Here is a 15,903-nt window from a genome sequence, read left to right on the forward strand (position 1 = left end):
AGCACAGCACTCACTTGAACACGTTGAATGTTGTGTGTTAGATTTGTCAGCCCAGGTCCTTTATAGTAATGTCCTATTTTTTAATTGTTAAATGATACTACGGACAAATGATTGTGAATAAGTCGTTTTGTATGCGATGCTACAACTTTGTATTTCAACGTATTTTGAGAAAAGTAGAATAAAATGTTTTTATTTTCTGGAAGAAAATTTGTAAATTGAATGATTCTTGTCCTATCTTTTTTACGCGCTTGATTAAGAAACACATCTAGTAGTGCCTTCTGCGACTGATGAAATCCGAGACAGTGGTAAGAAAAAAATATCTGTTTGTATTTTGAGTCTTTTATTTCAAAATTCAAACTTTCTTTGATTGTGCGTTCGCCATTATACTCGACAGTCCCTTACCATGAAATAAGTCTTCATAAAATGACAACAGTATTTGTTGAGAAATACCGAAACTTTTTCACAAAAAATAATTATTTTTGAGGAATGCTAAGTTATGAAGAGCACGATAGAGTGTAAGTCATAGGTTTCAAAACAAACACTTGTACAATGACAAATGGAAACATGTCATTTCGTACTCTGACCAAAACCTGTCCTTTTTATAGAGCACATTAAACCAAATTTAAATAACTTAAAAATCCAGAGTGGAGTGAAAGTGCTTCAAAATTTTATAAAAAGTAAAGTAGTTAGGTAAAATATATATTTATTTCAAACCAGTTGTGTGAACTGTGCCTTTATTTCGCTTCCATGTCATTCTTTTCCCAGTGGTAGTACTCTTTGGTTTAGTCCAAACCAAGTCAATAAAATGTGAATTTTTCGTCGCTATAGGGCGGGGACGGAAAGATACTTTCTTTACCGTAAAAGGGTAAGAAACGGTACACACCCTGTATGCGGTAAAACTCGCAAAGTGCAACTGATTTTCTAAAATATCCATGTAAATGAAAGCAAAACATCACATGGCCTATTTCTTATGTATCCATCGTTTTCAGTTCTCTTGCAAGTCGTAAAAGTACTGCTCACCCATTTGGGACTCGCAGGGTCTTCGGGGAGATTCAGGAGATTGGATTGCAGTTCAGGCGCGATCACTGGGAAGAATCTGAGAGGAGTCAACAACATCCAGCAACTTGCTCGTCATGGCAAACTTCTTGCTTGTCTATATTCCATCGACAAGGTTTTCACTGTTGAAAGAGCCAGTGAGTTCAACTTACACGAACAAGACGTTTCAGTCGGTCTCACTGTCAAGCGTAGATTTCTGACGACAGTGTTACATGACAGCGGTCGATCGACTGAACGGCGTGTGGAGTACGAAGGTGTTGTGATCTTCCATTCGTCAAGTAAGTAAATTCCTGGAGCAGGACCAGTGCTTGGCTTATCAATATTTTCATGTGGAGGTAATGCTCTTGTGAAAGCGGGGAATAGGTCACCTCGACCACTCTTTGTTTTGACTTCAGTAATTCACACCTTTGTCGATCCGGTACCATGTCACTTCGACCTAGTTACTTTCCTGTCATGTGACATTTAATATCATGCAACTGATGCCGATGGTCTTTCTTTAAGAAAATTTGCTTGCTTCATTACAATAATTTAGCCGTTTTAATACGCAAAATGCAGGCACAACGACCAAGCGCCTGTGCATATAATTGGCCGTGTACAAAGTGTTATGAGCATCGAGCACACCAGACCACATGCTAATTTGACATTATTTGTGTTGATATTTCCAGTTATGATCAAAAGTTAACCATGAATATTGATAAATTACAAATATGAATGGTACAGAATAATAAAATTGCTTTTTCACACACAATGTCGTCTTTGTGTAAATACCTTCTGGAAACCCTATTTTTGTTATGATTATGATTATTGATAAATTACGATTATGTTTAATAAAATCATATTTTTTCACATTGTAATCTGCTTATGTAAAAACCCCCTGGCAATCTTTATTAGTTCATAATCTATGCCAAAATATACAAGTGACGCCATGACCCATGTTCAGTGTTTGTACGGCGAAAGTGTTCAGTCTACGGCGAAAGTTACTACACCGTGAGTAAGAGTATCAGCAAAATAAATTGGACCCTTGAACAGCGAAAAAAAGGATCAAATGGGTCAAAGGTTCATCTGTGGGAGCCTGTGCAACTTGTTCTTTGATTAACGAAAGTACGGTTCAATTTGTACAAAAACGTCAAATCCAAATTATCCTTTTGCAATTGCCGATTTGAAGACTGAAAACCTATTTTAAACTATTAATCTTAGTTGACAACACATCGTTTTGCAAGGCCGCATCTACTTTTACAGTTGCTCGATTTTCTCTCAAAGTTAGTTTTACACTTCCATTTGTGTTCGGTTGACATTGCAAAGCTGAAAGTGTTGTCGTTTCTTTGTGATAATTGTATGTATTGTAGAACATGGTGAGAATAAATAAAATGCAATGTGAACAGCTGGTGATCCACCAATACGTTTGGTGATGCATCTTGCAGATTTACATCACCCTTGGATTTAAGCTAGCTCACTTTTCTCTTATCAAAATTCGGTCTTCAAATACACGGGAATGACTACGATTATCAAAAGGCTGTCATGTCCCTTCAGTGTAGATTTTCCAAAACATTCCTTAACGTGGACGACTTTTAGATATTGGTAGATTACTCACCTAGTAATCACGATGCATGATTATCGGAAGCATTCCGAAACCTGCAGTGTCAAAATGTCTTGTGTAAAGAAGCAAATAGTACCAGTTATATTCTACTCGAGCACGGTGAAATACCTGTTTGAATAAAGTTTGTCGAAATCATTACTGCTTGTACACAGACAGTACGAGTTTTATAAGACAATGAGAACATTACATTCATATTTCCCTGCATTTTACATGAAAATCATTGGGTGGGTGGCTTTCATCTTGACTATCTAAGCTTGGTAGTCGCCTGCCTTGGTTGCCTTTCATTTTGATCCATTCAAGTTTTTTACAGCTTTCGTTTTTTGTTTACTATAAGCCAGTTACTTAGAAATTCAGTATGTGTGATCTTTTATTTGTTTATGGTCACTCTAACTCGATAATACGTAGCGTATTAAGTATCACCATTTCCATCGAAATAAACATACACTTTATTTCCCTTCTTTATTACTCTCTTATGACTTTAATTCTACTACTGTACTCTGTGCTTTTGTCTTGTTGTTTGACCTATGACCCACGACTCTCCATAGGTCAGTGGTGTCGCCATTACAGAATGACATTCAACGTGAGCCGTTTCACTCAAGACTATCGACAAGCCTTCGTTGCAAAAATGCTGATTAACCATACGGCAATATACTGACTACTGTATTTATAAGCGGGGCAAAGGTATCAAGCATCTGTTGACAATCTGGTAGCTATTCTCCTGACCGCTTTTTTCTGTGCAGACCGTTGGTTTACAAGCCTATACTGATAGCAAACCAAGCTGCTGCGGTTTTCAATGCAACTTCCCTCAAACATACACTTGATTCAAGTCTGCGATTACAGTCAATTCTGATGTATATAAGCTCCATGGAAATGTTTTAGAGGGGTAAACACATAAACTTAACTTTCATGGGGTGTTGTCTGACCTAATAATAAAGCGGTCATGTAGGCTACGTGCTTTGAAATCTAATCTAAGGTGTTACAGTGCAGCTGCAGACCAAAGGGTACGCGATCCGTTGGTCAATCAAGCACACCGATCACTCCATGAGCGCCCGCAGGTTATCACTATACAAATATGTTGATCATTGGTATCTCTTGACTTTCTACTCTGAAGTAAATTTCACTCAATTGCAACTCAATCTGCTCGTGGTTAACCGTAAAGAGTAACATGAAGGATGGAGCAAGTCTGTTTTGTACCATCTTGAAGCTATTTCCCGTATTTTAAAAGGCTTTGCATTGCCTTAAATATGAGAGTGTGGTATTGTGTCTCATGTGCATGCATAGTCACTACGACGTCGTTTTCATGTTCCACCAGACTGTTAATTGCTGCTGGACTAAATGTTATGAGAGTTTATATCATTGTGATTTTTACTTTAATTATTGAGATTATTTCTCGAATAGTGTCATTTGCGATCAATTTTTACGATCAATTTTTCGCAGTGTCCGCATCGAGTTGTTTACATCTATCACTGTTATTGACATTCTTTGGTAGTTATTGTCTGTATGCGCGTTGTTGAAGAATGCATCTCGAAAGTGGATGATTTAGACTTTGACTCAAACTTTCGCCAAGATATCTTCAAACCATTCTCATTCAAAATCATGAATATAACCCAGGGATCACCGTGCAAATTTTCGTACAAAAGAATAAAATTACCCCAGATTTACCGATGTTGGAAATTAAAAATGGCCGCCATTTCTGTGTTAACTCTATATGCAGGAAAAAATTGATGTTCGCAAAATGAAGACTGTGGATTGTGTTTTTACACCAAGAATTTAAAAATGAGCCCCCACAAGTGGTATATAACAAAACGAATTGCAAAAGTTAGAGAGTCCTGATATCTGTTACTGAGGCGCCTTTTTGTACCTTAAAACAGGTAATGGCCCTTTCATGTCTTATTTTATCTATAGGGTAATATGAGAAGAGGAGCTGGGCAAGGAAGAGGGAAACAACATCCGGGATATACCATCGAACCATATCTAACTCGAAGAATGATAAATGAAGAGGTGCGTGACGATAAGGCAGCCAATCACTTGAATGTAAAGCAGATGTTATGACAGGAGAAAATGATAAGACACGGTTTTTAAAATAAAATAAATGTAAATTGACAATGACCTTTAAAATCGTTTTCTGTTATAGAAGTAAAGTTTGGTAAATTGTTGACCTTAAGATTATGCGGAGAGAGAGAGAGAGAGAGAGAGAGAGAGAGAGAGAGAGAGAGAGAGAGAGAGAGATATGCAAGCATATCATTACTTCAGTGTGATATCTATTTGCAAATGTGATTTGGGTTTTCTGAAAAACACGGTGGAAGGAGAAAAGAAAGGACATATAGAGAGACACGTACCTACACAAACACCATGTTTCTAACGCATCTGTACTCAATTCTTTGATTTCATTACCAAGATCAAATCATCGGTTGTTGGATCAAGCATGTTTTGAAAGATGTTTCAAGTGAACTTATACGGCTAAGTCTAACCCATAATGTCTGAGTGATACTAACAACATACCAATGAATGCATACATTATTAATAATACTGTTGCCCTAAGGGTTACTTGGTGTGTATATCCCCCCCCACGGAACCATTTGTAGAGAGTAGGGTTCAACTGATTGTTGGGTTCAGCAACAGAGATCGATGAATAGCCTACAGAAATCGGGAAAGGGCAGGCTTTTATTAGCGACAGTACTAGTAGAGAGAATTAGGTTTTGTCATGAAACCAAGTAAGTGTGATACATAAAGGAGAGGTGGACGTGAAAGTTTAGCATACCCTCCTTTATCAATTCGTTCCTCCACTATGTTTCCTCTGAATCAATTTTTCACAATATCATGGAGACAAAGACATTTTTGTGTTTTGCTATATTTCCAAATACCAACTAGAATCAAGATGTTTAATATAGGTAAACTAAACGAATTCAACCAATAACCCCTTCGTAAGCATTTCAATAGGCACACCAGGCTTTCATACTGACTTTCCCTATAGCAACAACCTTCTGTTGTAGCTATTAAACAAACAAAATTCATGGATTAGGTTATCAGCTCCACAAATTAAACCACTTTAAATCGACAGAACTAAAAATTAGGCATGCACTCGATGTGAATCAATATCTCAAAGCTATGAAAAAATAAAGTATTATTCTTTCCTCTTTTTATAGCTTATAAGAAGGTCGAGGATATGTGCCCGATCATATCTGAGTCATACAAGAGCCTAGATTTTTCGAATGACGGAAAGTGGAATGATAAGTCCGTCATGAAACTATTGGCAAAACACTTCAGTTCAACCAATGAAACTCTGTCGGTGGCAACGATCAACATGTATCAGAAATTCACGGGTATTATCTATATCGACAGAGATGGAGAAAAGAGCGGGATAGGCACTGGATTTTGTCTAAAATTTCCGTACGTTTTGACAAACAATCATGTCATCAATGACATCGACAGAAAAGCCGGAGTTGATCCAGTAAAAATCTGTTTCAATTACACGAATGGTACTATTGATAGTCAAAAACACAGCCAAAAGTATTCTTTCAAACGGAAAAATAGTGGATTTCTGATCCACTTTTCGAGCCCAATTGATGAATTAGATTATGTAATACTAGAGGTAGAGTTGGAGGACAGAATGGACACAGATGATGGGCAAAGTGCTGATAAATTTCCCGCATTGGCAGAACGGATAAATTGCTTCCCTAAGGACAAGTCTGCCCTGAACATAATCGGACATCCAGGAGGTCGCGTTCTACAAATAGACCCCCGATGCTCGTTAATGTTGAAAAAACTTAAACACATCCCCGTATACTTCAAACTAGAAAGTATTGATGAGAAGCAGGCGCGACGTGCTCTCTCTGAAGATCACATACCTTATGATACTAGCATGTTTGAGGGATCATCGGGATCCCCCGTGTTTAATCCTCAGGGACATCTGGTTGCAGTCCATACGAGAGGTTTGTTCAGAAAGGGTGCTCTGCGCAGCGCTTTCGAACAGGGCGTCGCTCTGACAAGTATAATGAACAATGTCAAACTGCAGGCTAAGGACGAAGTACAGAAAGAAATTATGTCCAGGATTTTTCCAGAACGCCTTTTTGAAGTTGTAGCAAACGATAGGCAACCTGCTCCTGCCAGTATGGCGTCGCCAGAGTAGTTTGCCTATTCAAAACTGTTAAATGATTTCAAACACGATTTCAAACTTGATTTCAAACACGATGAATAACATCACTGAAACTTTCTGACAACTCGTTTTTTTTTCTTCCTTGGTGCGAATATCCTTTTTTTTATCTGTTATTAAGGATACTCCATTGAAATTAATCGATTATTAGAAAGCAAACAACAGTACGTTGGACTTTTTTACATTAAAGATTACATAACACTAATTATTTTACGCATTTCATCCAGGTGTACAGATCCTGGTCTTAACTCTTTTTCGACTTTATATCTGAGAATCATTTCGTTCTTTAAAATAACATTTACAGGGATTTGGAATCTGTCACCCAATATTTGTGGATTGACCACTTGCCAAGCAAAATTAAGAGATTGACCACAAAAGATACATCATCGATCTGCTTTGACTCAAATCATAATTAAAAATTATTTCATCATTTGATAATTTCACACAGTGTTGAAGGTAACCACTTAAAATTCTAGAAACGTTATGCCAGAGATTTTTTGCTAAGGCACATTCAAGAAATCTGTGTTCTAAAGATTCAACACCAGAGCAAAACTTGCAGCACATAGAATCTACTTTTTTTCCAGTAAAAAAGATACTTGTTACAAGGTAGAAATCTATGGAGTAACTTCCACTGAAACTCACGTAATTTTAAACTCTTTCGTAATGTTGTTGACATTTTTCCAAATGACAACAGTGTTTTTGTCGCTGTTCAAATAAGCCACTTGTAGCGATGTATACCATTTTGTTAATTTATCAATGTGAATAAAATTCTTCTTCGCAAAGAGTGAGTAAAAAACCTTTAAAGACAATTTAGAAAGATGACTGAAATTAAAATCTTTCCATACTCCATAATCTTCATCTTCTGTTTCTGTTAATGACTTATAGAAGACGTTATACTTTTTAGACCATACACACAACACGTTCTTGTTTTTGACATTTTGACTGGCGCTGTACCATGCTTACATAAAATTCTGGAATTTGTAATCTTACATTTCTTGGCAATACATTCCAGAACTGATTTTGCTTGAGGAGATCACTCGATCTATCCAAATCAAAATATGACCATGGTATCGCAGTCCAAGTAACTTTCTGACAACTTGTTTATTAGCTGAGTGCAAGTGTCTGTGACATCGTTTTCCGTCATCTTCGTTGCTGGCCGGTTACTCAGCTTGGAACATCTTGTTTATAAGTTCTATCTTAGGGCTGGTTTGGGTCTGCTGTACAACGCTTTAACAAAGCAAGCAGTCTTCCCACCAACCGAAGTATCTAGTTGATTTCCGGATATCTATAAGATGAACTTTGTCCAAAACATACCTCTGTTGATTTAGAGTTGACGGTACGACATATTTTGTGGCTACATAATCCGTATGTAAAAGAAAAATAGCATAGTTTTTAGGCAAAAGTGTCGAAAAAACTTTCTTTATTTAACTTATTAATTCAAAAATCGACGTTTTATGTTGTCAGTATTAATTTCATGCGTAAATAATACAACAGATGCCTTCAAATAATTCTACCGGATTCAAACCAGTTAATGTACATTTAAATTTTCAAGAGTAGCTACAGTTTTGAAGATCATAAAGCGCTAAGCGTGTTTGTTAAAGTATAGGCATGCATATATATTTAAAATTGATTTAAGTAGACTGAATTCCTTTATAAACACCACTGTGTTGTTTCTTTTTATGTAACCTGATTGTAATACTCATTCTCAGTCTTTTTATTGATCAACTTTACTTTGTCGACATGCCGGAAAATGCCAGAGAGTTTGACCGGTTAAGAAGGGCTTGACTACGCAGTTTCTGCGTAGTGAAGCTTCATTACGTATTCATGGTGACCCCTGGCCAGCTGTCAATAACTTTGGGGGCTTTTGTCTTTTGGCCTGCTTTGCATATGCGTCGTTGGACACGACCTGCCAATCACCCAGGTAGTCAATTAAACTATTAATTGACTGTTTACCGACCCAATTAACACTATCCAGCAGTATCAGTCATATTTTAATCGCGTGGCCCGGGTGGGCACAACGTAGGAACGCGTGTATTTCTATGTGTACGTTTCACTTGTGGTGTTGTTTGTACCATTGTGCGTTTGAAGTCCTTGTTTCACCTACAGCATTACCTACAAGGTGACAGGCTTACTATTAATGTTCAGTATCATTGCACCGAATTCTGCCCACGGTGAAAACCACCTGTTTTGCCTACTAATTACTGCCCGTCGCTGCCCGTCCTGAATGTAGCCTATCTATAGCTACAGTAATCACATAAATCATTTATCAGTTTTGATATATACTCCTAAATTGTAAGTTTGATCAAAATCGAGACCACATTCAAGGGCTATGCAGATTGTCCATGTACGCACACACAGTGACAAGAAGGCGGCAAACACCTACTCACCAAGCACATCGAATCAGCGAAAAGAAGCATAAAAAAGCTAGGCTCATCGCCAAAACAAATGCGCCAAGCGCTAACAAAAACCCAAACATGCGGGCCTTTTCAGGGCCACCAAATACTCCAAAAAGGGAACTACCAAAAAATACGATAAAATGACATAGAAACACACAAACACTTAAAAGAAATAACAAAAATCGTACACATAACAAACCAAAAATCGTACACATAACAAACAACTGAAACACAACATTAAATACAAAATAAACAATCACAGTAACGTAACAGAAAACATGGCCGTGGAAATAAATCAGCTATTTCCAAAGAAAAGCCGACAACAACATGAAATTCAACAACAACCTATCATCGCTCAAACTATGAAACTCCGAAAAATAGTACTAGGCAAAAGCCTTAAAATTCATTCGGACACCAACAAAACCAAACAAAATAAAACCACCTCAGGATTTCAACAAATAAAGTCGTATAATGTGACTACGCTACATCGTGAGACACAAACAATCGCAACAACACCAATTCAAAGAAAAGTCAAATTGGACTCCACGAACAACAAAAAAACAAAAACTTGAAAGCTATCTGAAGCTTCTAAACTCGCACTTCTAGAGATACCCTTTCAAACAAGGAAACAAAACATGTCGCGTGCCAAAAGAATCGCGATAAACCAGCTTGCAAACATTGGACAAATTTTGGGAAAATAAAACCCTTCGACAAGGGTCGGTTTTTCGTTATTGTCAACACAAACGATTACGTACTCGAATGCGAAAGGCAATTACGTAACACTCAGTATTATACACAACAAGCCAGAACAAACAGTAAACAAAGTAAACGAACTATTAATTAAAATGTACGAGAACAAGTACATCAACAGGATACTTGTAAGTATCTTGATCCAATAAACATAAAATCCGTACCCCGCAGTGGTACTTATTGCCTAAAAATTCACAAACCTCCGCAAAAATCTAAAAGACACACCAGTCAAAACAAAATTTACCGAAGTAAAGAAATATAGAACAAACAAACCGAACCACCAAACGGACTCACAACGTGACTAAATTTATATACTTGCCTCGCTAATCGGAAAGCAAGACCACTAAAATGCATTAAAATAAATTTTCACAAACACAAACTAAGGAAAGAATCTACACTGCGACTGATGAGAAACCACACTCGGGTTTCGAAACGCAAGCGTCAAAGGGCGACTCTATCAACTTTTGTAACAACATAGGTCCGGCTGCGTCTCGCCATAAGCTTTCCCCACACAAACAAAACATTACCGTACACACTAATCCGAACTTCTCTACAAATATCCAAAGCGAAGCAAACATTTCATTAACACAAACAATCGGATAAGAATGTAGGAACACATTTTCGAAACGAATCAAACACAAACTCGACACAAAAACATTTAGGATAGTCAGGTGGGGAGCCTGTTTCACATTTTTTTACATCTCGCTATACTGTCTATGATTCTAAAAATAAAGTCATCTGCCACTTTTTCTGTATACGCGGTTTGGCAAAACTCATCTCTTCAATCGAAAGTCGGGCGATTTCATGGTTCTTTGGGGCACTTAAGTGTACGTCGAGCTTAAGGAATGTAGTTACATTCGCGATGTTTTATTCGAAAATTATTTATTCCTTCAAGGGCAAATGCACATAATTTATGCTGTTGGAAATACTGGCCGCTCATAAACAAGACAATAAACTCAATATATGTGCATCTTTACTTATATTGTCAAAGTACCACCGACACCACAAAAAACCAAATGGTTCAGTCCAGGTATTTGCAACTCTGCCATCCGACTGGTCAACAGGAAATCAACCATAGGTGTCTTTGGCACGCGTATGCGCTAGTCACCTAGGCGACGGTAATCTGCACCACTTATCACCATCGGAAGGTACTCCTCCCCATATACCACTGGTGATCCCACCCTCAAGGCACTGCGTCATTCGACCAAGCATTGTTATTGTAATTTCCTGCATAAAATTAACAGCGAGGTCAACCGGTCAAACTCTCTTGGCATTTTCTCTCATGGAAATATCTATTTTTCTTTTATTTTCTATAACCATTTACTCTGTGGCTACAGGTCACAGGGATAGAGTTTTAGCAAATGATGAGTTTATAAGTTAACATGAGTGTTTCTAAACATAAAGACATCTGGCTTAAGTTTTAAAAGCAAGCAGATTCGAAGGAATAACCACACAGGGATCGAAGGCTAGTAAAGGGAGTCCCCATCTTTAGTTGAAAAACTGTTGAAATATAATGTTAGATGGTGTCATTTGGTGCTATCTTGAACAACTAAGTCTAGCGAGAGGGCGTCTTTGAAGCTTTGCATGAATCATGGTTTCGTAAAATTTAATGTTTTTCATATTTATATATACCAGATCTGCACATTTTAAGCTCTCACAGTATCATCTAGCATTGCCAAGAAACAAAGACAAGCATATCACTGCAAAAATAAAGGGACATTTTGAAACCAGGTGCATTGTTTATATAATAACTGCACTATTAGCCTAAGTGAGTGTGTCTGATGTACTGAAGTATGGGTGGTGTCAGGATAGTTCTACTGATTCAGAAACTTTTGAGAATTTGGAGAATTTGGCGTCACTATGACGCAGTATGGTGATATTTTGATTGCTCACGTGTTGACACACGTGAGCATATGTCGCAGCGATGTCTGTCTGTCTGTGTGTCTGTCTGTCTGTGTACTCAATATCTCAAAAACGGCTCATCAGATCAGAATCAAATCTGGTACATAGATTTAGTTTGCAAATGGCAAGAACTGATTAGTTTTGGTGGGTGTGGCTTGCTTACTTTTTGCTCATTTGCATAATTAATGATTTTAGAAAAAACTGATATATATTGACAACGACTGCACATAATTTGATGAGATTTGCTACAAATGTTGATCACACCAAGATATATCAGCTTTGAAAGATATTAAGGGGTGACGTGAAAGATAATTACTAATTTGCATGTTTAATGAAATTTCCTAATTAGGAGTATACTCGATCAAAATTGACGAAACTTGGTATGCATATTGAAGATACTATGATTTAACATTATTGACAGTCATTAAGCATTTTTACTTCATCCAAATCCTAATTTGCATATTTAATGACCTTTTGAAATTAAGGATATATATTTGAAGTTACAAGACCAAAATTGATAAAACTTGCTCTGTACATTAAAGATACTATGATAGAACATTATTAAATGTCATTAAGCATTTTTACATCTGCCAATTCCTAATTTGCATATTTTACGAACTTTCCTAATTAGGGATATTGATCTGAATTAACGAGACCACAGTTGATGAAACTGGCTATGTACATTAAAGATACTATGATAGAACATTATTGAAAGTCATTAAGCATTTGAACTTTAGCCAATTCCTTATTTGCATATTTAATAAACTTTTGAAATTAGGGATATATATTTGAATTTACATGACCAATATTGATGAAACTTGCTATGTACATTAAAGATACTATTATGTAGGCTAACGTTATTGAAAGGCATTAAGCAATTTTGCTTCAGCCAATTCCTAATTTGTGTATTTAATGAACATTCCTGATTAGGGATATATACTTGGATTTATTTGATCAAAGTTGGCATAACATGCTATGTACATTGATGATTTATATTCAAGATTATACCAATATTGGAAGTAATTTCGCACTTAAGTTTTCATGTCAGCTAATTTATAGTTTGCATATCTAATGAGCTTTCAAAGTTTGGAAAATATAGTTTGAAGGACTTGACCAAAGGCAATTACACTTGCTATGTAAAGTGGTGATACAATGACAGCAGTCAAAGAAATTAATTATTTTTATTTCAGCTAATTGTATATTTGAATACTTAATGACCTATAGAGTTAATCTGTGGTTGTTCATTATGTTGATGTTAATACTTTCAATGAAGTTGCAAACATGTGGCAAAGGTTCAAATTTACAAATAACTGCAATATATAATGAAACACGTGGGCATTTACAGTTCATATCTGGTGAATGCTAGTCCCAAGAATAGTTTAACGTAAACCTTATCTTTGTTTATCACTTTTTGAGTGCCCCTACTGGTCACCATTTGAGAGTGACTCCCACCCCATTCCTTCGAATCTCGGTCTGTAAATAATGACGATTCGCTTTCAAGGTTCAACATTCATTGATAAAAAAAAGCAGGAAGTTTCGTTTGCATCGAATGATAGTCATGCTTTATGTTATTCAATTAAGTGGCAGACTGAAAAAAATATTGCAATGCGTGACATTTTGTGGGTCTACAATACTCATCATTCAGAATCAGCAGCATTCTTCACTTGAATTTTGAGCATAGTATTCGGTCGATTGACTTTTAAGCATACTTGAACTTCAATGAAATTTTGATATATCTTGTATTTGTAAATTACAGCACCGTTTCTTTTACAACTACTGCCTTCTATTAAAACTGCTTTTAAAACTCACCCCACGTTATTCATTGTATTGTTCTTTTACTACTTCCCAATAAAACTGCTGTCTAGTAATTTTTTCCGATGTTTTTCATTGGGGGGAGTGGAGATTTAGCCGAGCGGTTCTCTCTGTGGCCTCTCAGCTAGGCGACTGATGCCGCATGTTGTGGGTTCGAATCCGATTGAAAACTAGCCGTAAGCTTATGACTGAAAAAGTGTTTTGTCTCCCGTCATGGCACGCATCATGTGAAAACATGCGACTGTTTTTTTTAAAACGAGGGTGTCAAACCCAGGATGCATTAACTACACCAATGTACACTGCATTATGAAAAGAGAACTAGCAGCAAAATAATATGTGAAGATGAATTAATGTCATTATCAGTTGATATATCCAATAAATTTAAATGTTCTGAAATGTTCCTCAGGTTGGTTTATTTCAGTGGCAGCTATTTTATTGTTATGACGGCTATGTTTGAAAAAAAGAAATTCACATGACCGCATCATTTTTGAATCGACCGAAGGACAAGCAACATTTCGCTTTTATTTTGGGGTGCCTTTTTTCTCATATTGTTTTTTACAACTAAATTTTAGCCTGGACAAGAATTGATCTGTCAAAAATGATAGTATATTGTAAACAATAAGTTGTGTAGGCTACGCTACCACTTTGGTATTCCACATACTTCGGGCAGGAGAGGAGAAAAAGATTCATATTTTCTAGGTCAAAATGAATGAAACCATAGAACAGTACTGTATAATTGTCCATTGAAGTAGTGTTCTTTTGATTCTCAGAAACATTTCCATCTGGCGCTGTAAAGTTCAAGAAACGTATGCACCCACACACTCGCTATCACACAGCGCACACAAACTGAATGAAAACAGTGAATACATCGCTTAAGTGGATGAAAGACAACCTCGGGGACAATTGTGTCTACCAGCACAACGATGAAAGTGATGATTGATGTGTTTTGACAAAATAGTAATATAGCCACCGTTTGTTTTAAAAGCTTAATTGAGTTAGAGCGGTAGAAATGGCAGTCTTACTTGGAGTACTGTCTGGGGCAAAAAAGGGTCAGCCTGGGGCATGACCTTTACCGCATGTGGCGCTGTATGAACGTTTGCGGACAGATAAAATTACTTCTTAAACTGTATAATGATCTATCTATCCATCTATCCATCTATCTATCTATCTATCTATCTATCTATCTATCTATCTATCTATCTATCTATCTATCTATCTATCTCTGTGAGAGTATTCTGTCTGTTTGTGTCTATGCGTTATCTGAATACCTTTCATTCATTTCCATCAGTTTTCGTTATTTTGACATATGTTTCTTCGTCTTGGCTTTCTCTGAAAGTTGATACGTATGAAGGTTTGAGTCCTTTCTGACTCCCTACAATATAGAGCCTAAGTGCAACTTTCCCCTATCGGAAATAGATGTCTACAGAATTTTCCATCCATACATTTCTACGACTTCAATGCGACCATTGTATGTCATGCTTCCTTTATCATTCGACCTACGACCTTCGACCCTTGCTGCACCTACCGAGCTGCTCCTTATTTCCTCGATGGCAATTCATGCTATTGTGAGATATATTAAATGCTCTTTCTAAGCACTGCCCCTAGCGAATGATATGTTACGGCTTGTTATTTGGAGTAAAGAGAAGTTTGGAAATAGAGTGATTTGCATTCATTTGCATAAATCAACACTTCCTTATCCAGCAATTTACGACTGCTTGACAAGATAAAAGGTATATTTTAATCTTGGGCCATAAATCAATTAAATTTGAATGAACATTTGAAAGAAAACCAAGCGATTTTGAGCAAAATACGCCGTGTAGGGTACAGCGCTACCTTAAACAAATACAAGGATGACGTTTTGGGTCTTATTTACTATTGTGAAGTTGCCCTCGTTTTACTTCTTTACATAAACAGGACAAATACCTGCAAACTTTGACTATAAGTGAAATAAAAATGTTGTTTAATATCGTAAATACTGATAAGTTTTGAATTCATTTCAGCTGACACACGTGATTGAAAGAGCGTATACAGTTACCTGTGACGGCGTCTGCTCCTACATTCTTGTATCTGATTACATTCTGTCAAGGTCATTTCTTAGGCCATACCCTTGTTTTCTCGGTAGTGCCCTAGTGAGTTGCCAATTCATCAACATTTAAAAGTGTAAGAAATTATTGTTTTTTTATAAATAGTGTAAAAATAATGCAAGTTGAATAGCTCTTTGTCCTATTCTCCAAAAG

The 15,903-nt window shown here is 36.7% G+C and overlaps 1 protein-coding gene across 1 annotated transcript; it reads left to right on the forward strand.

The window, feature by feature from the left end:
- Nucleotides 1-5,894: 5,894 nt before the first annotated feature.
- LOC139129361 (serine protease FAM111A-like) lies at nucleotides 5,895-6,782 on the forward strand. The gene has a single exon (XM_070694995.1). It carries the CDS (start codon nucleotides 5,895-5,897, stop codon nucleotides 6,780-6,782), a length of 888 nt encoding a protein of 295 aa, XP_070551096.1.
- The last annotated feature ends 9,121 nt before the right edge of the window (nucleotides 6,783-15,903 follow it).

Source organism: Ptychodera flava, chromosome 3 (genome assembly GCF_041260155.1).
Source record: "Ptychodera flava strain L36383 chromosome 3, AS_Pfla_20210202, whole genome shotgun sequence".
In the NCBI taxonomy this organism is placed as follows: Eukaryota; Metazoa; Hemichordata; class Enteropneusta; family Ptychoderidae; genus Ptychodera; species Ptychodera flava.

Coding starts and splice junctions, on each gene's coding strand:
- LOC139129361 (XM_070694995.1), top strand. CDS start 5,895: ATGAAACTATTGGCAAAACACTTCAGTTCAACCAATGAAACTCTGTCG.